This window comes from Diachasmimorpha longicaudata, chromosome 7 (genome assembly GCF_034640455.1).
Source record: "Diachasmimorpha longicaudata isolate KC_UGA_2023 chromosome 7, iyDiaLong2, whole genome shotgun sequence".
In the NCBI taxonomy this organism is placed as follows: domain Eukaryota; kingdom Metazoa; phylum Arthropoda; class Insecta; order Hymenoptera; family Braconidae; genus Diachasmimorpha; species Diachasmimorpha longicaudata.
Genome location: NC_087231.1, coordinates 3,148,182 through 3,171,613, shown reverse-complemented (window position 1 = coordinate 3,171,613; position 23,432 = coordinate 3,148,182). Strand labels below are relative to the sequence as shown.

Genomic DNA, 23,432 nt, shown 5'->3' with positions numbered 1-23,432 from the left:
GTAAAATAATATTTATGTTATTTTCAGGTAGATTCCCAGATATATGTATATGGGGTGTTTATCGTGGACAGAGAGGATATGCTAAGGGTGGAAAGTCTGGTAACGCTATCAATATCACAGACGATGAAAATTTGCATGAATAATGAATATTCTTTTACTTCTTTTAAACTACTGACAAATTTTATAATTTGTCTGGAGATTTTTTTGTTTAAATTCTAAAAAGGAGAGCCGCGCATTGTATGAAAAATTTTGCATTGAATCTAAATCTGGGAGGTTGTCCTCCCCAGCGAACTCGATGTTGTAATTTGAGGAAAAAACTTCAAATAAATTTTTCAAAAACTTCAAACAAAAAAATTGATTACGACTCAGGACAAGATGCGCTCACTGTTTTTTGTCTAAATTCGTCAAACTTTTTGACCTATGCGACCAAAAGTTCTTTCTACTGTACTATTCTGGGGAAGTTTTGGTCAGACTAGAGACAAAATCCATTGTGATTATTAGTGAATTTCTAGAAAAATGTTCGATAAGAATTTAAGATCAATGTAAGCGCCTTGTACCCTACCATTTGTATGCAAATTAAACTCACCAGGTTTAAAAATGCTAAATAAAGACAAAAAAAAACTTTTTCATTTTCATTAGAAAATCGAAGAAAAAAACTCAGACATTTAATTGAGGAAATCGAGCTACGCAGGAATATATCGGTCAATTAACCATTCTGATTTGATTGAGTCATCCCACTCTGTCATCTCATTCGACACCACTCTATCACTCACCAGACCGACAGGTCCTGGGTATCTAAACACGAAGAAACTACTTCCGTCACTATTCCCTCATGATAGAATGAAAATGCCACTTGATATATAAAGGTGACACCACTTTCATTAGATCAATCGCCCACGTTCTTTCGATTTATCCGAAGATATTATGTATTCAATGAATATTTGTAAAAATTTAAACATTTGAATAATGATTATCCTCTTATGCCGTGATCTCGATTATTTTTTAGGAGATTCGGTTTTAGACGTTGGCAATATCCTGATGGGAGGTTTCCCTAAGGACTGGAGTACTGAGGACTCCACATTTATTTATTTATCTATTTATTTATTTATTTATTTATTCCGTGTATAACCTATTCGGAGTTTTCCATTATATTTGCGGTATTATGGGCCGACTTTCTGTCCAACCGGGTCGCATTTACCCCAGTAGTAACTGTACGCCCCGTTCAGACTATCCTGATACTAAGGAAAACCATGGAAAACCTTGGCTGGTACGGCCTTCATCAACCAAGCTTCATTGGGAAATAATATTTCATAATGATTCGAGGTGGCTAGACGTTCGTTCGACGGTTTCCGAAAGATTAAAAATTCCAATGCCCTGAGCTGGACTCGAACCCGCCTCTCACAAGTCCCGTCGTCCGGCCGAGTGATTTAACAAATTTGGCCACCGTCATCGGTTACTCCGGACTCCATATTTAATATTTGTTATTTCAAGTATTTTTGTGATTATGTAATATAACTGAGTTTTAGACATTTGATATCCATCAGTACAAGCATTGATTTTATTTTATTTTTCAAAGACAGTGAAGAACAAGAAAAAATTTTTGTTTTTACTAATTTTATCTATACGAAATATCAAAATAGAATAAGATTACTTGGACATCCAATTCTTTTAACTTTTTCCATAGATCACTATTGGAAATGGGTTATAAGAAATAAGAATAATTCAATAAGTGATTTAAACTATTTTATTCTTTATGATTCAAGTCAAATAATTATGCTCGGAAGACACGTCCACTCTATACCGATTTCTTAGACGAACTAACTAGGTCTACAAAGAAACAACACCCTGGACCTTCCAGTCACATGCTCTCAAAGAGTCCTATTCATTCCACTTTGTCTATATACTGAAAATCAAGCCTAAATATCATACCTCACACTTCTCAGAATTTGAACCCATAAAAATGTCTTTCAACACTCAGAAGGGAATAAGATTGACTTTTGTTCTCTATTTATTTTATGAAAATCCAACAATCACTTTAAGTTGAGCAACAACCTTGACTGATCTGTGATGGTTAAAAGGTCGAAGAAGAACAAATTATTTTTATTTAACGATCCTCTAAACTAGAATCGGGTGAGACGATTAAAGAAAAAAGGAATTAATATGAAGTTACACATTCCTATTCTGGATAATCCACCTATCTACCCAGGGATATAAATTTGCATCAGCATCGATAACTGGTACACATCATTTCTAAATCAATCAAAAGCACGAGTTGAGGAAATGTTTTCCGAACTCAGCGTGGACATCTATCTATGGAACCCAAAAGTTTCCTATTTTCACCCCTCAATGCATCTGCTCTCAAATTGGGTACAGACTTTATCGATTGAATGAAAATATGGAGACGAGTTTTGGAAAAAAGATTTATCACAAAAATCTATCCGCTCTCTATTGCTGAATTAGTCAATCCATTGTATAACGTACTAAATTGTATTGATTTCTTTTATAAAAATACTCTCGTATTTGTTGAATACTTCAAAATATGACAAGTTATTTCGATGAATTCACGGACATTCATGATTTGCTGATCAGCTGAATTAGAGACTCAGGAGAACTAGTTTGTGTTGGTGTTTAGAAAATTCTTTTATCATCAAATAACACAGAACAGTCTGTTGCACCCCTCGTAGTAGTTACAAGTTATCTGTAAATAGCTTCCTCTACAGGGAGGCGATACGTTATCTCAGACAGATCATGAAAACGGTAAAATGAATATTTATCCACCCCATACTATCATCTAAACGGGATAATTATGTAAAAATTACCAAACGTTACAGAACAACTTTCAACTAAAGGAAATGGCTGAATTTTCGAATCCTCCTCTGTTAAATTTCCTATTCAAGATAGCACAAGCACATTAAATTAAGTTAGCCATATACGACATTTCCTAACTTCATTCGTAAAATTTTCTCCTCATTGGACAATGTATACGAGGCGGGGAATTCAAATCGCGTACGCAAAACGCGCGTTTGTTTCCGTATATTGCACAAAACAAATTCGATACATGAATCATACAGAAAAAGTTCAACAAAAGACACAGTAGACACATCCACACTCAACACAAACAAACTCATCACAACACAATTGAAACATCAAGTCATTCGACACGTTAATATAGTAACGCAATAGTCCAGTAGTTAGAGCATAGGATTAGTACTCGTAAGGTCCTTGGTTCATTTTTTCAGCATTAATTATGGTAGACATTCATCGACGGAAGTAGCATAAAGTATAAAAAATCATTCAGTTCTTATTTTGAATTAATTAACAATTAATTAATGTTCTCCATTTTAGATATCAAGTATTAATCCATTTAGCGTCTTCAAACCCTGATCCGCCAACCCTCGCCAAATCCGGATTGATTCAAGGCGTCAGCACCTGATCGATTGTTAAGTCCGACTTCATGCGAGCTTGATCTGCACCTGAACTAAATTTTTACTCGGGGTATTGCCGTATTGCTGGTTCTCAATATAATTTTATATGAAAATTTCACTATAAAAATAGATAGTCCAGATCGGGATTTAATAGATGGAAAATGTGACTGCCTTTTCATCGACAGAGTACAGAACACGCCATTAATATTCCATTATTCAAATGGTCTCAGAACTGTAGATGAAAGAGTCTCCTAAATTCATGGAACGCTAAAAGAAAAGTAAATAGAATAATTTAACGCTTTTAATTTCCCTAAATAATATATACTCGTAAAGCTTGTGCTTGCACATTATTTTTTGTAACACTGAAATGATGACAATTTGTCAGGCAAATTAAAATTAGATCGTACGAGATCAGAGACTCAGTGAAGAGGTAACGCTACGTTGGATTGCATCAAATTATTATGAGGAAACTCAATGAGATTCCGATGCACAAGAGCTTATTCCGTGCTCGACAGCTAATTTACTGACATCACGTTCATTCAATCATCGGCTAATGAAAATTGCATAGAAGTACATAGTGTATAACTCAGAAATGAGATATTTTACTGACGTCAAAACTCATAGTTACCTTATTTCAGTATAAAGCGTTCGAATAATTATCACCGCCGATTAATTTGTCAGGGCCAGTCACCATCATTTCTGAGTATGTCATTTCAATCTGACGTGTCCTGATATGGTTATCATAGAGTGTGCATTCTCCACCGAACATACAGCAAGAAATTCTATTTTATTCCTCTAGAAACAGAAGAGGGCGATCTAAGCGGGCGAATCGGACTTGAAAACCATTTTTAAAAGACAGTCAGGAATCACTCAATCGATATGTAGTGGCCAAGAATTTCTTTCTTTTTATTTATGTTCTGGTATTTTTTATAAGCGAGTTTTTGTACCCATTGTGTTTTAGTTCTAGGTAAAATAGCGATAAATTTTGAGAGAGTCTAGTTTAGTTTTTTGTAAGAGTGTGTATTAAGAAATTTAAGTGTCAAATCTCGACGAATGTTTGGGTCGCGCAACGTGGAACGCATTAAAGCGTGAACAGGGTCAGGAGTGCAGGAGTGTGGTCCTGAGCGTGAATGCACTCATTGTTTAGGACAAAGATTGTCTTAGTTTTACAAGTGAGACCTTTGTATGATTAATTTTAAGAGAGGCAAACGAAGAAAAGAAACAACTGGACTTTTCGGAAGAGATATCGGTGGAGGAGTTAGTTTGTCGCGAGATTTCGAAGAAGTGACACCGAGCACATCACAAACTCATTTTTACATTTCTTTTATATTTTTTCTGTAGAAGTTTTTAATAAAGATAATTGTTATTTTATAATTCATAAAATACTCTAACCTATGATCCTACAGATATAATTAGGATGATAATGGGTTTTTACTCGCATTTGTTTGTAGTTGATTCTAGTTTGCAATTTTCCTCTGATCCGATTTCTCAAAGGCGTCTAGTGAATGTTTAAAGCCCATCAACTAATTGAACGATAGTTGTATTCACGATGACTACATTCCTCGTTACAATCATTTATAGTATTGGATTGAAATGCTTTCATTTCAGTGAACGAAACCATTAAATTCAAGTAATTAAATTTACACTAATTAAAGTTTACAAATGTGAAATAATTCACTTGTTTAATTGATGGCATGGCATTGTTTGAACTCCCTACCACAAAGTTTATTCAACGAACTATTAGCCATTTTATCAATGTTGCTTGAAAAATTCTCCACGAGAGGTCCACAGCGTCAGCCGGGACGAATCGACACGCCAGTCGCTGGGTGAAGAAGGAACATTCCGTATATCAAAAGAAGGAAGTTAAATGACAAGGGTCGGAACATCCGACGTGAGAATATTAATAATGTTAATAACATTAACATGAATATTCTCAATTGTTCCTGATAAGTTCTCACCTTCTGACTAAATCAGCTTCTAACCCATTGGCAGTAATATTCCGACGACTATAGCCAACGTCTCAAATCCACCACAAAATTGTAGGAAATAAAGATCTCCCACTATTTAATTATACGACACGATCTTTACTCAGTTTTTAACATATGCGTTTTAGTGAAAGACCAGATATAATTCTAGCCGGGTGGATAATCCGATATGGTTAACTCGAGCGACCGTTTGAGAATCCCTTAGTCCTCGGTTCGTCAAGGATGAGAGGTCTGACCCAAAGACAAAGCCCTTTTGTCTATTCGGTTGTCATGTAAATGTGGTTACTTCACCTACCACTTGACCGCTGCTAGTTGTTCCGCCCATCACTAGCGCCCCCATCGGGCTCGCTGAAGTTTATTCAGAAATTGACTAATTCGGCCCTCATACGATACGTCGAACGTAAGATTTGGTGATAGTTCGGTCCGCTCGGTCTGGCTAAGAATGAATCTCATCTGACTAAGAATCAATGTCCGGGGTAGATGAACAGGAAAATCCTGATTCATTCTCTAATTTTATCACTAGGGGACAATCAACTGTATCCATGTCTTAAATTCGTCAACACAAACATCAAAAAGAAAAAATCGGTTCAACAATATTGAGAGTACTTGGTATGTGTGGACAGAAATTAATCGTTTGTCCACAGCTGTGTTTAGTCTATGTCAGTCTTTTATAGTTTTTCTCAGACCAGTGCCGGAATGTTTAAAATTATTGGATTATGGGGTAGAAAAGGAAGACCCCAAATTTCCTCAAAAATGTCGACAGGTCAACAGAAAAATACCTCAGTCGAGGTTCAGAGTGTCGTGGTTCAATCTGACCCTCAGAACTATCAGTTTGGACTCACGTCGCAACTGAAGGGGTAGAAAAGAATAAACACTGTTTAAATTTTAGTTAAATCAAATTATTATTTAAAATATCACTATTGATTCTATCCACTCAAGAGGCAGTACACACTACGAATGTTCACTATGAACTATGCTAGCTAACTGACCCTCGTAAGGCCCAGAGTTCACACTCAACCTCAGAGGGCAATAGAGCTCCCTCCCCTTGCACCCGTCCTGGTCCTCTCCGGTCACCAGACGTGAATGGAGAAAACTATAGCGGATAATCCTTATGGGGATTCCCCTTAAATTATTCTAGGAGGAGGGCCTCATAAAAATAGACTAATAAATATTTCCTATATATTCACTCATTTTGTAGCAGAGTGAATTTTGTAATGGGGAAAACCCCAAAATCCAACAAAAATAGTTTTAATAAACAGAAACAGAGAAGGAAAAGAAAGGAATGAGTGAACGAGGGCCTTTTGTGAAATGGGTCTAGAGTGAGAAAACTTTGGTCACTAAAAGTCCGTTGATCTAGAGACATCATAGGAGAACGATATACCTTCTGCGTGCGGTAATTAAAGGATTAAAGTTCATAGTCAAATCGTTTTGATATTATTTAAACAATCCGTCTCGATAATCCAATAAACAATTCTGTAGCTATTTCCTAACGGTTACCGATCCAGTTACTGACTGGATTTGGGTCTTGGAACCCAAATGAAATTCATATTTATAATTTTTCAGATAGTCCTACGAACAACGAATAAGATGGGGTCATAAATATTTAACGTTCAAGTGTGTTGATTACTCTATTGTGTTTCCGTTAGAATAAAAATATAAACTAGGAACTCTCGAATCGATTCATTTGAGTTCTGCATACATTGCAAGAACGTTGGCCAAACGTTGGCTTTTGGAACAAGTTTCCCAATGTGCACTGATTTCATTGAATATTTTGTGTTTAGAGAGAAAAAAAATCATATGTTGGAAAATTAGAATACAGCTCTTGTGTTTATCTTCAACAATCACTTGACAAGGTTTATGATGTGTTTGAAAGAGTCTCCAGAAAACGACTAATTTATGATCTGTTGTGCTCCGAACTTGAAAGCGTCGTAATCCTTACCACATGTGGTATTCGAAGGAAACTCTGTCCTCTGGAGTCATAAACGTTTTTTTGTTTTTTCTCTTAGTAAAGGTTTTTCAAATAGTAAAAATTCAGTCTCTGGACAACGGTCCTCTAGGTCAGTCGTGCCGTCCTCGTGCCAGTAATAAAGAGTTCTAGTTAAAGTAATTGACTGTGTTGCTACGTTTATATATACATACATATACTTTTACCCATATCCCAATATCATCGTTTCGTTAGGTCCATCGTTTCAGTAAATATTGACCAATTGATGATCAGAAGAAAAAAATAGAAATCAGTAATTATCGCAACAATGAGGTAGATCAATGTCAATCCTACCAGGAGAGTCTTCTTACTACAAGAGTACGATTTACTTCATCTGCTTCCCTAGGCATGCAACTTCCGGAAATTAGGTCCAATAAGGCTCCCTGATTCAAATGGGATTTGATAGCCTGATCATATTTACATGTACTACAGCGTTACAGTGTCAGTTAGTTTTTGATACGGTAGCGTGATCCGCTACTGATTACAAGTCAGTTTTTCAAGATCAATTTCCTATCAGTAACGTGACGAAATTTCTACTCGGAAACTGAAAGTCAAATTTCACACATAGACTGATCAAATGTTTAGAAATATTGCACTTCGGAGGCCGAAAGTATTTTTACAAATGAATGATTTAATTATACATAATCAGTTGATATAATCAGTTGATTTCCCCGAGAATTTTTTCTTCCCGAACTTTAACTGATCAATTAACTCCCCGAATTTGGAGAAAAGTCAACTTCATGACACATCAGTGATATATTCGCACAGAAAAAAATATGGAAAAAGAGCACACATTTGTAAAATATTGTGCAACGTTGCATATTATTTATTATTTTTTTTTGAGTTTCTTTCAACTGACATTGATAGCCACCGCGCGCCCTTACTCTCCAATGAATTTGAATTACAGGCTCTAAATGTCACGCAATGGGGAATAGCTATAACAGAATTCTGATATTTATGATTCGAGCGACTACGAACGAACTACCCCTCAATGGTCCATATGCCGAACTCACAAAAAATGTCTTGGTATTATCAAAAATATCTAATGGGATTTAGGACTCAGCGAACTGCCGTCTTGAATGATTTGGTTTCCATGATCATATCGACCCCCTCATACTTCAAAACCTTTTTTTTTTTGAGGGAAGATTCTAGAAAGTTTGGAGGTAATGTGTATCTTCTGTTTTCTTGGATGTACATATACAGAGGTGTATGAGTGGGACCATTGTTGATGAGAGACATCAGGTCCAGGGTGTGTATCCCTTTAGTCTTTTAGTTAGTTCCAATAAGGGAACGAAGCAGAGCGGTTGTGCCTTTCCAGCGTATTAAATAAAAGAATTAAAACGCGATTCACACGTCTGATCATTTAACCATTATCCCATTTCCAATAGGAGGTTTGCCTGCACTCCTCCTTATACAATATACAATAACCAAATTTTCAAATAAAACTTTAAATATGTAGAACTCATTTGTCAATATTTAAAGGAATGTAAGTTGAGAATTAAGTATTATATTAACAGTGTAAATAAATCTCATGAATAGATTTCAACACTTTGAATAATAAATTACAATCATTGCAATATTTTCATTCGCAAGCAAAAAACAAATCTGAGAAGATTGAAAAATTGTATTAATACAAAAGCCACCTCCAATACGTAAAATCTAACAGAAATTCTATTGTCTCCATGAGATCAGATTTGGAAATCCACTAGTGCACAAGACAGAAAATCAGTTTTTAAACATCCGAATTTATGTGAATATTTTCTTTCTTTTCATCTCCACCATAAAAGTTTATCGGGAGCCGTGACTGACTTAGAAATTTCTCGGAAAAAATAGAAAATAAACCCAACTGTAGGTCAGTTAACGCGCATGACGACGTGTAAAGCAAACGAATCAACACAATTGACCTCGAAGGTCAAGTCAGTCTTTCTTGTGGCTCACAGAGGAGAAAATCCAGAACGGACGGCACCACATTACGATCTCACGATTTCATCGATGTATAAATGTCAATTGTCAGGTTTGATCATGACGATAAAGATCAATCAATAATTTGGGTTATTGTTGATGCCGCGAGATTAGACTCAATGACGACAGACAGAATCATTGATGATCCAACGAGACAAATGAACTTTCAGTAATTTAGTCGATACTATTTTCAGGATTTTTTACTTACACATGTGTTCACCAAGAGGCCAGACCTGGGGACCAGAGTTGACTTCAACAAGAACAGTCGGGGCGCAAACGAGCAGAACACAAAGATCAGCCGCACTCAGATTGACCAAGAAGATATTAGTGCTGTTTCTCATATCCTTTCCACGGAGTACAACCAGTGGTACCTTTTTGTCATAAAAATAAAAAAGATTTTAATGTTATACTTTGGGAGATAACAAATAACTCTGTTTTATTGTCTGTGCGAATATCAGTTTACGTATGAGAGAAACTCACCATGAGATTGCCAATTATACCCAGTACCATGACGACAATTACTATGACCATAGACGTCACACGAATGTATGTTGGAAGCATATATGGACTGGCTGTCTCATTCACAGGATCAAGCACTGAAACTTTATGATGTACTGATAAGTAAATAACAGGAAATGTGTTGAACTAAATCAGTACGACGTATTAATTTTAAGAAATTTGAAAAAAAATCGCATGCTGACGCCAAAATTTTTTGTAAAAAAAATGCGACAAAAAAAAGATTTTGTCTAGAACTTTGTCTTGAAAATTATTAAAAAATGAATAGAAATAATGGAGAATTTTGAACAAAAGTTCTGTATGATAAACATAGAAATGTTGAAGGAAAAACAAAATTTTTGTCGCGAATTTCTTCACATCGCTGTCTCTGTCAAACTCCAGAGCATCAATTTAATTCTCCAGTTTCAAATCGGTGCCAGAAATATTTCTATGTCATTTCTCAATATTATTGAAAGCTTTGGGAGTATTATTCTGGCATGACGTCCACTTTTATTCTTTGAACACACTCATAGTAAGTATTGGTCCTTGTATTGGATATCGGGGGAAGAAAAAACTTATCCCATTGAGAATAAACAGTTGCAGAAAGTTGAATGTCATGACAGTAATTCGATTAAATCCCCACCCAGTCATTTCCGCAATCTACAAGAGTTAATTAAATAAATTATTTGTTATTAAAAGAGATTAATATATTGATGGATCGTGGACTATAAGCATTAATCATAAAAATGATTAATGGAAACTGACAAACCATAATATCTCAGAAACTTATGATAAGGTATAAGTTGGGAGTTTTTGAGATAGCGATCATCGAGACAAATATTTTCAGGAAAGAAAAAATTATATCGTGTTAGTAGTTTATTAGATATCGACGAAAATATCTTTCGATTCATAATTGCATATCTTATAAAATAATTATCCTGTGGGTACCGAAAAATTGTTCACTTAGTATTAAGTCGTGAAGTGAAGAATTTACAGTTTAGAAAGTATTTTAGTAGAAATACGCGTAAGAGGACAATTTACCCATCGATTAAGCGAGAAGACCCATAATCCCCTCCAAAGTGAGAGTAAATGTGGGACCCAGAGTGATGTCGGAAGGGTATCAAGGAAAATTTCAGTTTGGAATCGACCGTTCGAGGTGATACAAAGAGTTAAAACATTTAAGACATGTTGCATGTCAACAGTGGCAACATTGAACAACTCATGAACTCCTAAACTCATGAGTGCATGTACTTCTCCACATGTTTACGCTATTTTCCTCCTTTTTTTAGCCCAAGGGATGCGAATAGACTTTATCTCCACGTGCAGCTTCCTGGCTAATGTTAAGAAACCTTGAATCTTCAATTTGATACTAAAACTCATTTTCGGGTCATTTTCTGAGTAAAAAATGCAGAAACTGATCTGAATGATGAGGTGCCTGAATATAATTCATCAAAACGAACAAGTTTCAAATCCCTAGGCTTGCAGCTTGCAAGCATGACCTTGAAAGCCGAAAAAAATGCATGAATCAAATGTCCCTGTCGGAGCTTTCATTTCGAATGTTTATCAAAAATTAATTTAGAGATGGAATGAATAGGTCTTTGTAGGATTCGTATTTATTTTATTTTGATGTTTCCACTTGAGAGTAGAAAATATTTTTATGAGAGAAAATTCTAGGAAGTTTGGGGGTGATGTGTATGCTCTGTTTTCTTGGATGTACATATACAGAGGTGCATGAGTGGGACTATTTTTGATAAGAGACATCAGGCCCAAGGTGTTGTATCCCTTTTAGTCTTTTAGTCAGTTCCTTTAAGGAAATGAAGCAGAGCAGTTATGCCTTCCCAGCGTATAAAATAAAATAATAAAACGAAATTCACACGTCTAATCATTTACAATTATCCTATTCCCAATAGTCCCTCTCGAAACCCTACGACTAATGTTTAAAAACATTTCCTGTCACTTGCCCCCTTCAGGAAATATTCAGGTGGATTATTTCAAATGAGACATCTTGGAATGCAGGAAAAACTTAAGAATAAAACTGGGGAATGGAATTTTTGTCGACTGCTCATTTGATTGCGTTTAATTAGTGAAAATATCTATTTACCTGAGACTCTTTCTAGAGTGTTGCTCCCATCAATTATCGCAGTGTAATATGATGAATTCAGCTCGAATGCCGCTGATGACATAGTTGTTAACATTTTAGTTTTTTCTACCCATATTCAATAAATTCTCATAAAGTCTTGTTTTTCGAACTTTTGTGATAAATTTTATATCCATTTTTCTAAAAGACTCCAATCGTGAATGGAAAGGAAACTTTCATTTCGACGTTGGGTGGAATTAATGCAGAGCAAGACAAACTGAGGCAGCTTCAACACCATGGCTCCTCTAATTTATCGGATCGAGCTAAAGTTTTTCCACTCCCCTCAACGCTCTGAAAAAGCACAAACATATTCATAGCTATAATTGCTCAACTCTAATTCGGAAAATTTTCAAATTTTCAGAAATCTATGATCGTAGGATTTCACTTAATGTGGGAAGTCATGCAAGAAATATTCTGGTTCTAGATAATCTGATTTATTATTCACTGAATCCCAAACTCATTACACAGATTTCCCACATGGCGTAAATCGCCATCGTCCAAAAAAAATTGGAAATTTTTCCATTCCAATTTAATTTTAGACGTGAAAAAAAAAAGTGAAGCGAACTAGAAATAATCAAATACCCGGAAAAAATCAAATCTACGTCAGACTAGTCAATAACAGTAATGAGATACGGAGGTGGACTATTAAAATAACTCTAAGGGTATTGCGGAAACAATGATTGACATTAAAAATGGTTCAGCTGTAACTTAATCGTCCTCTGCTGAGTTATCGGATTACCGGCTTCGAGGAGTGATCAATCAGTTTCTTCTGACAAACTTTTACAATCTCAATTATTAGACATCAATTACAGAAATGTCATTCCATTAATGTGACTCATCCACATCTGGATCTTACTGTTGATGATCTTGACATTCACTTAGTCCTCGTTAATTCTTCACATTAATATTAATTATCATCGCGTGAAAATATTGTCTAATTGGTGATGAGATGATGGAATAATTTTACGATGAGAATTACTCATTTAGGACACCTCATTGTTTCTGCTCAAGGTATTAGGAATAACAAACTAATGATAAAACGTTATCGCTGTGATTTTTTCAAGTCTTTGATAAATCCAATCTTCCGGTCTAGAATAGGTACGAAAATTTCGTTAGCGTCACCACTTGTCACACTCACCTTTAATATTATGTATCACTCCTGGTATTTAATCAACGACTTGGTAACCTTTTCACCCTCTTCGGATAGTGATTACACTTCAAATGATTGACCGAAATATCTTGACTACTAAACATTTTTTAATTATTCACAAAATCCTGATACACTCAAACAGTTTTTCCACTTTTTCTATAGTCTTTAATTAGCATTGTTGCCCATTAAAGATTGTGAGACACGAATTAAATCACTAGATTACCACCACTCGACCGAACGATCCTTCAGTGGATAAATCAACGGAGAAACTTTAATGATAATAAAATGTGATGATAATAATTAATGTAATGTAATTAATTAATATAATGTGATGATAATTTTTGAATAAAAATAAAACTTTGAAAGAAATTAATTACTTTTAGGTTTTTACTCATGAAAGTAATTTCAAAATTTGCTATTTCTTTCACAAAAATCTAATAGCAACTTTCCCTACTGGAAATTGCTGCCCAAAATTGAACCTGCACGCACAAATTGTGACAGTATACTGAAATGCTGTTGTGTCCTACCAAGATCTTTGGCGCGTCGCATAGATATCTCTTTTGCGCGCAAGCGCTGGAATATCTCCACCTGTTTGACGAGAACGCAGGAGTGAAAAAGGAATCGGGGGAGGAAGAATTTTATTGGGAGAGAGGAAGACCAACTTATTTCTATCAAAAATCAAATTTACATAATTATGAATAATATATTATTATTATTATTATTATTAAGGATTCAAATATCTTTGACATTTCACGTTTCATTTGGATCGTATACCATTGGCAAAATGCTCGGGGGCGATCGGGGTATGATGGGGTACCTAAGAGGACCCCAGGTAGCACTTGACGATTGAACCAAGTCTGGACCAGGCTTGGACCAAGACTAGTGAAAGTTCTTCCAGGACTGGCGTTCAGGTTGGTCTAAAGGAGGCCTGATCCAAACTAATCTAAGCTACAGCCGGATGTCAACCAGAGCTTGGAATTAATTAGACTGAAATTCAAAATTAACACATATTCATTTTCCATTTATAAAATTGTTATAAAAATCTGCTATCAAATACTTACACATAATGTATGAAAAACTTTTGTGTGAAACGTCCGAAATGTGTAGGTAATGTCTATTTAATTAATGAACCAGTAACATAAGACAATTGTTGATTTTTTTAATAAAAATAAAAAATAATCGACTCCAATGAATTTTCCATAATTTTACGACTCCATTGGGATGACCATCGGCTCAAGCCAGACCCACTATGGAAAGCTCCAATCCTGACAATCAGCTTGAACCAGGGTATGAACTAGGCTCACTAGTTGGGCCCGGATTGTCGCCACCATCGGTTGAAGCCAGACCCCTGTCCCCAGGGCTTGGCCCTGTTGTCAATGCTTGACAATTTCTACCAGGATAATGTACGGACTACCACAGGATGTCACTCTCAAATTCCCCAGAAATACCGCGTGACCTCCTTTAGGCATCAAATCATTCGAAAAGAATTCGAATTAGAGAAGAAAATTCTGCTTCAACCCATCCGGGAATCGAAACCGAGTCCCCCAGTACTGCGCCAGGTACTCTTACCGACTATCGGCAGGGGTTACTCTTACTCTCTTATTTTTAATGTAGTTAAATTGGCATTCAGATGCCACCTTAATTCAGTGGCGTCGAAAAATACTCATTCGATGGGTAAAAATGTCCTGAATGGCATATCAAAATTATTACAATTGAATCAGTGCAGAAAATGTAGAAAAAAATGAAAAAAACATGCGGATTTGTTGGCGCACGCCAAGAAATCATGTGCCTCTGAACAAATTTAATCGATTCCTGAAAACAATTATTCGCATTTAAAGGAAGTACTTCTCTACTCAATTAAGGTATCAAGGAATAGCCGACGTTCATTAGTTGTACGGTAATAAGTTATTCAGTAACTTTAACCCCATATCACTGAACAATTTTTTTTTTCTAACCATGTTTTATTTTAACAGTACAAACAATATTTATGGTTATATACAACTACATGCAAAAAAAAAACACGTATTTAAATAAATTATTGCAGAAAATATCGGCTTTTTTCCATTTAAACATTGACCCTTTTCATGGCTTTCGAGTTTAGTTTTGTATTTTTAGTATTATGGTTCCATAACACTTCAATGGAGTAAATGTTGCCTATAATAAACGCAATTTAATAACCACGGAATTAAGGTGCCTAAAAAAACCAAAAAGAGATAATATGTTTAAACAAGATCATCAAACAATCAGCTGATGTTCTAAGGCTCAACTCTGTCAGTCATTAACTCTGTGAATCCTTTGGAGTTATTGAGTATTTTTGAAATATGTTTCAATGAGGTGTTTGCTATTTGGCATAATTGCATCAATTCATGCTAAATTGAATAATTTTCCACAATTTCAGAACAACTTTCCAAAATATCACTTATGATTGATAAATAAATGAGCATAATTAGTTACTGGTTTGCTAATTATACAGTAGCTTTGTCAACATAAGTGACTTATGCTCGCCGCCATCTAATGTATCACTTGTTAATTATAGTCCGATTGAAGATAATTTACCGACTGATAGTTAGGATGAGTTATCAACTAAAGACTATATATTTCCATTGAGAGGTGTACAGGATTTCCATAGTTGACTGTATCAACGATAGCTAGCTAGGATCTTTTGATAGAAAATTTTTTATATTTGTTCAGCCATTGGTTTCTCTGCAAGAAATCTAATTTTCTTAAATTACCTTAAGTTAATTCAAAATGAATCAAGAACTACAGAAAATTTTACGAAAACTCTATCACATTTGGAATTGTAATGTGTTCCGCAATTTAATTATCATGTTGGTTTTCAAAAAAAATTAAATTATCAGAACTTGAGACAATGTTGCGTGGAAAAACAACACTTTCGTCGTAGTTAAAGATTAAAATCCGGAATTTTCATCATTAGATGTAAACAAATTGAGGAATTTTTACCACTTCGTAAAGGATAATCCAACATTTGAGAAACGAGTTCTGTGATTTGATGGTAAGCAGGGAATATTTAAACAATATGAATTTTTTCTGAAGCATGATTTAGATAATACTGACGATCTATGAATAATTGAATAATTTGGCAACTGAAAATATTTGAATGCAGTTTACCCGGTCGGTAAAATACCGACCTGAGGATAGAGGCTAATTTAAACACAACGTTAATCATGATTAATTTAACTCGTCATTAACCTACGCGAACCAAATTCTCGAAGAGCTATAGTCAGTTTCACTGTAATTCGGAATAGTTTTCTTTTGTGAATTCAAAAAAAATTTTCCTCCTAAAAAAAACAGGACAACGTTTTGCGTTACCAATCTATTTCGCCGAGCGTAGACTGATACATATATACATATTTTTGAATTTAATCTTATATATAAATCTCGTCTATAAAATAATATAACATAATATAATTGATATATATATTAGTTTTCTATTATCTTATATTATTTTACATTTTTACCTTTTGTAATCACATAAAAAACTTCGTTCCAGTTTTCCGAAACTATTTTCAGCCGAATAATTTCTTCACTGGCACAGGGCTGGGACACTGGGGGGGGGGAGAGAAAAAGGTGAAAGAGTTTTTATTTTTATTTATTTCAATAATTTACACAGTCGAATAAAATTTTAATCACATTTAATAGACCTCAAACAGTATTATTGTAAAACCGTAAACTGCATTGAATTATTTAAAAGGGAGATATCCTGAAATATTATTTTTCTTACGATAGATAGAGATGGCAAAAGAAATACCGAAAAAGGCCCACCAACTCTGAAAAATTTGTCCGCAATAAAATCATTAGGACCTGGGAAATGGCCCACAGGAATGGACGTGTATTACCTGAATTTTGTCCCTACGAGAATAATTAAAAGAATTTAACTCTCAATCCAACAATTTTCGGAAGAAATCCCCGTCGCACAATAAAAGCACAAAATTATAATAATTTTACGAGACGATTGAATTTTAAACATAAAAATCCTTTCTGCGAGAACATAATTTATTACATACCGCGATATATCTATTAATCGAAATTTCATTTGATTTAGTTATTGAAACCGTTTGAAGATAATTTAATTTTATGCAAGATGATTTAATTTTATATTTAGTATAATCCATATCAGACAAAGCTTTAAAATTATGAATTGCCGACGCCTCATTAAGTCCTCTACACGTGCTATTATCTGATATTTTAAATATTTCTATTATATTTATTGATGTTTCGAAAAATCATTATATCATATGTGAAAAATTGATATTATTTATTGGTATTTATTGATATTTTTCAAAATATCAATGAATTCCCTCATAGTATATAGTGGTATTTATTGAAACTGAAAAATATCAGCAAATACCAATAAATAATTTCAATTTTTCATATGCAAGATGAAGAGGAAATCGTTGGATAGGAAGGGAACCAGGATAATTCCCCATAATTTTACAAGAAAAATCACTGAAAACATTTTTTTATCTATTGATATTTGAAAAAAAACAATCACACAGTCCAAGCGTACTTTGAAGACCGTTCGGGCATCATTAATGCTGAATTCTGTCGTCAGACTGTTATTGGATCCAATTAATAGGTCTTTCCTGATAAATCCCCGAGAATAAAATAAGCGAGTCATAAGAGGATTATTATTATAAACACCTGGGTTTCTTTCCGTCATCTTGTCTTTATTCACATCCAATGATTTCGTCAATTCAAGTATTCAAATTCATGAAGCAATGTCATTTCGTCAATAATTTTATTACTCTGCTACATCTACCATAAACTTCTATGTACATCAAATTTAATGTCAGTCTTATTCAGCCCTCTATGAGAGATATTCAAAAAAAAAATCATCACCCCAAAATATTTACACTTTCCTTCAACCATTAGCTCATATTTTAAAAAGTACTTATTCTATCCTGATCTCGATGTTACTCCCAATAAAAATTCATTAATGAGTATGAAAGCACCTCAGGGAGGAACAATCAGATTAAAAAACTCTGATGAATCTTCTACAAACATCCGCATTGAGTAACAATCATATTCTGATATTTCTTGAGAACCACATTATGATGATCTTGAAAATATATCACACTAAGTGGAGCATACTTTACAGGAGCACAACATAAGTTTGGAACATCATCAGGCTGTTTCAAATGCATGAAGTTCTGAATAAGTGCGTGATTAGTTGCATTCATTTTGGCTGGCAATGGAAATTGGCACTCGCCACTACAATAGAAAGCATCAAATCCTGAAGGAGCTATGATCCAGTCATGCCACTGAATATCCTTAAAGTTAACGTACAATGTTCGAAGTTCACATGGCTCCGTAGGTACCTTTACATCGACATGATTAATTTTCAAATAGTACTTTTGCAGGCTCTCTAACGCCTCACCGACTGTGTGTCGTCGATGTCTGCTCATGATGTCCTTGATGCGTAGCTGAATGCTTCTCTTGCCGGAATTCTTGTAAAATCCAACCATAAACGGCTGCTTCTCCTCACTTCCCTGGAACCCGATGATGCCAATATTTTCCGGTTTCACTTTGCGAGAATTATTTCCTACAGCGGAAATAACTGATATGGAAATTCCTCGATTTTCTTCTGGATGTTGAGTCCAAAATTGAAGGGTCTCCGAGACATTCAGTGTGATCCAGCCAGTGTATCCTGCACTAGAATTCACTGAATCCACAAAATGATAATTTTTGATACCATCAATCTTATGTAGAACCCGGTAAACTGTTATAGTAAATGCTCCTCGATTTTTCGTTGTATTTGTTTCAGAGTTTCTGTACAATTTCAACTCAGCAGACATCATTATGTCATCATCAACTGGCACTGCTGATACATCGAACCACATTCTCTTGACGTTATCTGGCTTTCCACCGAGTCCTTTGTGTGGCTGTTGCGCCATGAAACTAATAATTACGTCACTTTGATTGATTGTTCGTAAATTTTTGTCGTTAAGTTTAAATTCTCCACTGTGATTCACGTGTCCACCATTGACATCATTCTTGTATACGTTGAAAAGGAATTCCGGCGCTGATCTCTTCATGATTGGTTTTTCATCAGAATTTTTGGGCCTTTCTGGCAGTCCAAGGAGCCTCAAAATTCTCAGTTCCAATGCGGCTTTTTCTTCGAATGACAGCAATCGCTCTATTACCGTTTGAGTGCTTCCATTATTTACCAAGACACCACTGTCACGCTCTGAGTCAAGGGTGACAATCAGGGGTCCAATTACTGATAATACTAAAAACACATGGAGATAATAAGTCAAGGAACGATCCATTGATAACGATTTTTACTGGATGTCCGCAGGTCTTAGGAAGTAGAGCACTAATTAAGTCACTTTGATAAATAAAGATATTTACTCTAGAGGTCCGCTGATTATCGAACGGATTCAGAGTCCAGATGTCGAAGTGAGAATCAGTTTCGTTTAAAGGGGTTATGATTCGTCGATGTGCAATGATGTTGTGTACTCCTGGGGTGAAGTGTTGACGACTGAGTGTGGAATGAGGGATAAGGGCGGAAAAGGTAGCGAAGGGTCGGGGTTCGCTTGGGATTGGTGAGGAAAATGGAGAGGGGATAAGCGAAACTCTGTAGCTGAATTGGTTGGGGCTGGCAATTCTTCGCCGAAAGACTGGGATTGGGTCGTGGGGCCCCGAGAGGATTACCGTGACGTCGCAGGGATCGGTCAGCTGGACAATTAGGATGGTAACTACAGGGGAAACAGTCGGCGCTTATGTAAACATTCCAAATATTTGTTTGGGGTGGACTAATAATTTACTGTTCAAAGTTGTGGAAATATGTAGACCCGTTAGTGCAAAAATTGCCAAATTTTGCGATTTTCTGTTTTTTATTTTTTTTTGCAGCACATCGTGAATATCTACCTTTTTATTTTTCAAAGCGAATTGGTGGGGATCTATTAGAAAACATGCTACCAATTGAATTGGTAGAAATGAAGGGAAAATAACGCGTAAAACATTGGTCACGTCATTTCCGCACGAAGAGAAAAATCTGACAATTTTTATGGTGTTATTCCGATAAAAATTACTGTACTGTCTTACGATCTCGGCGGAAAGTACAGGGCTGAGAAAAATTACTATGTCGCATAGTAAAATTTCTTGATCGGCTTAGGAGAACTTGTATATTGGCCTCGTAACAATTTAAAGTCTGAGGGAACATTTGCGATGACGAAGTCCATCGTCGGCAATAATCGGCTACATTCGGTGTTCATTGTTAATCAAACATAATGAGTTACGTGAAAAATTGCGGAGTAGCACAATAAAAAATGAAGGAAAGTTCAATAAAAAAAACTGACCGAGATAGGAATTTTTTAAAAATTTCTATCAATTTCTCATTAAAACTAAAACAAAAAATGATAAAGCGAAGTGATAAACCTTCAGATTTTATAGTGCTGTTTAGTAAATTTGAGGAAGCTGCATATCATTAATTACAGAATTTATTGCAAAATTTACAGTATTGATAGGAATTTTTGTGTGTGAATAAAAGAAATTCCATTGCACCTCGATTTTCCTGTCCGGTACAATAATCGACTACAATGAATTTTTCAGAATTTTATGACTCCATTGATATGACCATTGGCTGAAGCCAAAGGAGCCAGAGCCACACTAGGAAATACCAGACCTGGCAGTTTAGAATCCACTGACTCTGGCCCTGCTGTCAATGTCTGGCCCGGGAATATTACGTACCACCATGTTTCATTCAATTATTCCCCTCCCATCAACTCTGCGGTAAATAAATTTTAATGCAAACTCTACTATTATCATCGACAATTATTCAAAAAGTGTGCCTTTTCACGACAATTTTTATCACTATTTTATTACTATTGTCGTTGTTATTATTCTAATTTTAATTATTATTGCAGATAAACACGATACCTCTGCCCTTCCACTGAACCAGGAATACAAGGGAACCCAGGTAGGACTTGCGAGGGCTAATCAATGGATCAACCCTGGGTATGTCTTGGTTTACTAGACTCTGGTTGTCCTCACTTCAGCCAGGCTTAGTGCGGTCGCCCTACCAAATAAATGCCACGTTTGGATTTTTTGATGGTATCAAGACCGTATACCAAGATTGTAATCAGCCTGGTGTTAAACTGGCTGCCTAAGCCTTGGTTTACTGCTCTTCAACCAGATTAGGACCTGATTTTACTGCCAGGTAAAGCCAAAGCTTGACAATATAGAATAATGTGAAACCTGCATCTAGTTTGATACAAGTAACTTCACCAGCGTATTTCCAGGACTGATATCGAAGTATCTGGATGCTAGTCAGGGTGGTCAAGGCGAAGGACTGGTATCCAAGGCTCGATAGGACTAGGATAAAGCTGTATCCCACACTGGTAGCCCAGGCTTTGAATAACCTAAATAAAATTAAGAAAATTGAAGGGAGAATTAATCAGTTCTTCACAAAGTCTCATATTTAAATGTCAGGGGCTATTGAGGAAGTGGTTTATAACGTAAGTAAATTTATAATAATCATAAGGTAATTGAGCTAGCGCAGTAGTCTAAATGTATCTTCTACGTACAGGTACTTACTCATTATCCAGGAAACAAAAGGCGAAGGAGTTATCTTCCTTGAGGCAACGCAACCGGGCAAGTTATGTCTGTAAATTAGTGCCGAACCATCAGATACACAATAATTAATTATATTATATTCCATCATTTTTATTATCAATTGTTGGATCCGATGGTCACAGCTGCAAACCCCAGGGCAGTTTATGTTCTTTTCAATGTCATTTTGAAAATCAATATTTATGATAATTAAGACCACGTGCAAGTGAAAATATAACGGTAATTGAAGCACAGTTTTAAAAGATATTTTTTAAACAGTTAACCTGGTGATAATTGAAGTTTGGATGACGCGTGGATTTTTCTAAAATAAAGCCTGGTTCACCCTTGGATAAGAAGCTTTCGATACCACGTTACACGCCAGTGTAATGGATAGGATCAGGGCCCGTTGCTACGCCTCTACCAAGCTTCACTAGGGTTGGCCCAGAGCTGGGCAAGCCTGGGCCGGGTATTAATTCCCACCTGGGGACCGCAGGAAGAACACAAAATGTGAAAATCTTTTTTGTGAATAATTTTATCTTAATTTTTCTTTGTGATGAACGATATTTACAGAGAGGTTTAAACAATGAATCCGAGACGAGTTCGAGGGGAAATTTTTGTTAGCACTAAAACTAGTGACAAAAAAAACTTTCATAAAAATTGCACTGAGAGAAAAATAGAATTTTGCCAATTAAATTCTTCTGCATTTGTTCTGCATATAATATACATAGTCTTCTTCATTTCTTCGGCATTTGTTTGTCCAAAACAAATATTATTGGCAAAATTATATTTTCGTTTCAGTGTATTCAATCAATATTGAAGTTGTCCTTGCAGTTACCACGGCAACTGCTATTTCCTCAACCCTTCCTCAATGATATCCCTTGGCATGAATATAAACATCCTGAGAAATAGAATCTGTCCAGAAATAATTTAGTCTTTATCTAATGAAATTATCAACATTTTGAATGCCGCTAGTGTTGCACAACCCAAGAGCAAATATGATAAGCCGTGTTGTAACGGGGCTTTTCGACGCAAAGAGGATTGCGGCATTATGTCAATCTGATCATAGTCACCAGGAATGAATCAATGTCAAGGGTGTTCATAAAAATTCAATAAAGTACACTTTTATAATGATTTTTTATCACTTTATTATCGTTCGCACTCGCCCACTTAATTTATTACCTAATTGAATAGTTGTCTATTAATCAATCGTTGACATTTAACAATTCCTCAAGGAGTGGTTTCTTTTGATAAAGGTAGGAGCTGCCACTCTAGATGTATATGGTGATTAGAATTTACGAGTTTGAAATGATCTCGATCATTCACCTTTAATTCTATGCGTGAATGGTGTTTACCCGATATCAGACTTGTATTCCAACAAACAGATACAATTGCAGCTGTAGCAATTGAAAAATATATTTTTTTGATATTATTTCATTAACATACAAACAAGTTCATGCAGTTGTGAGAAACAGAAAATGGAATTCTAGTCATTCTGTTTATTTATTCGATTTTTATTCGAACTTTAATTAGTTCAACAACCATTTTTTGATTCTCAATGAAAGGTTTACAATCAGGGATTTTTACGAATTTCTAGGTATTGGAGTTTACATTTGGAATGTTTGTCAAAAATTAATTTTCGAATGGAATGGATAGATTTTTCTATGATTAGTATTTCATTTATTCTAGTGTTTCCACTTGAGAGTAGAAAACATTTTTATGA

The 23,432-nt window shown here is 35.3% G+C and overlaps 2 protein-coding genes and 2 long non-coding RNA genes across 8 annotated transcripts in view; 2 read left to right on the top strand and 2 right to left on the bottom strand.

Moving 5' to 3' along the window:
- LOC135164581 (growth hormone secretagogue receptor type 1) overlaps positions 1-13,631 on the bottom strand; it is a 63,437-nt gene extending 49,806 nt beyond the window's left edge. The window contains exons 1-5 of one of the 4 annotated variants that reach the window (XM_064125061.1): positions 13,516-13,631; positions 13,127-13,407; positions 11,953-12,279; positions 9,837-9,958; positions 9,565-9,727 (exon numbers count right to left, since the gene is read on the bottom strand). In XM_064125061.1, the coding sequence (XP_063981131.1) occupies positions 9,565-9,727; positions 9,837-9,958; positions 11,953-12,046 (379 nt within the window). In that variant the 5' untranslated portion in view covers positions 12,047-12,279; positions 13,127-13,407; positions 13,516-13,631. Of the gene's footprint in view, positions 1-9,564; positions 9,728-9,836; positions 9,959-11,952; positions 12,280-13,126 lie in introns of all 4 variants that reach the window. The other 3 variants (XM_064125062.1, XM_064125064.1, XM_064125065.1) reach the window with 3 other exon arrangements.
- On the top strand, positions 7,435-11,935 carry LOC135164582 (uncharacterized). The gene is made up of 3 exons (XR_010299331.1): positions 7,435-7,513; positions 9,551-9,723; positions 9,815-11,935. It is a non-coding gene; the product is annotated as an uncharacterized LOC135164582 (long non-coding RNA).
- Positions 13,632-17,805: 4,174 nt separating the features above from the next.
- Positions 17,806-19,783, bottom strand: LOC135164580 (protein 60A-like). Of its 2 annotated transcripts, XM_064125060.1 has the most exons (2): positions 19,511-19,781; positions 17,806-19,388 (listed from the first exon to the last, which is right to left on the bottom strand). In XM_064125060.1, the coding sequence occupies exon 2, from the start codon at positions 19,192-19,194 to the stop codon at positions 18,154-18,156; it is 1,041 nt and encodes a 346-aa protein (XP_063981130.1). In that variant the 5' UTR covers positions 19,195-19,388; positions 19,511-19,781; the 3' UTR covers positions 17,806-18,153. The 2 variants fall into 2 exon arrangements, with proteins under 2 accessions (XP_063981130.1, XP_063981129.1); XM_064125059.1 differs by having other exon boundaries at positions 17,806-19,783.
- A 1,440-nt stretch (positions 19,784-21,223) lies between these two features.
- On the top strand, positions 21,224-22,112 carry LOC135164641 (uncharacterized). The gene is made up of 3 exons (XR_010299352.1): positions 21,224-21,320; positions 21,403-21,618; positions 21,690-22,112. It is a non-coding gene; the product is annotated as an uncharacterized LOC135164641 (long non-coding RNA).
- Positions 22,113-23,432: the final 1,320 nt, after the last annotated feature.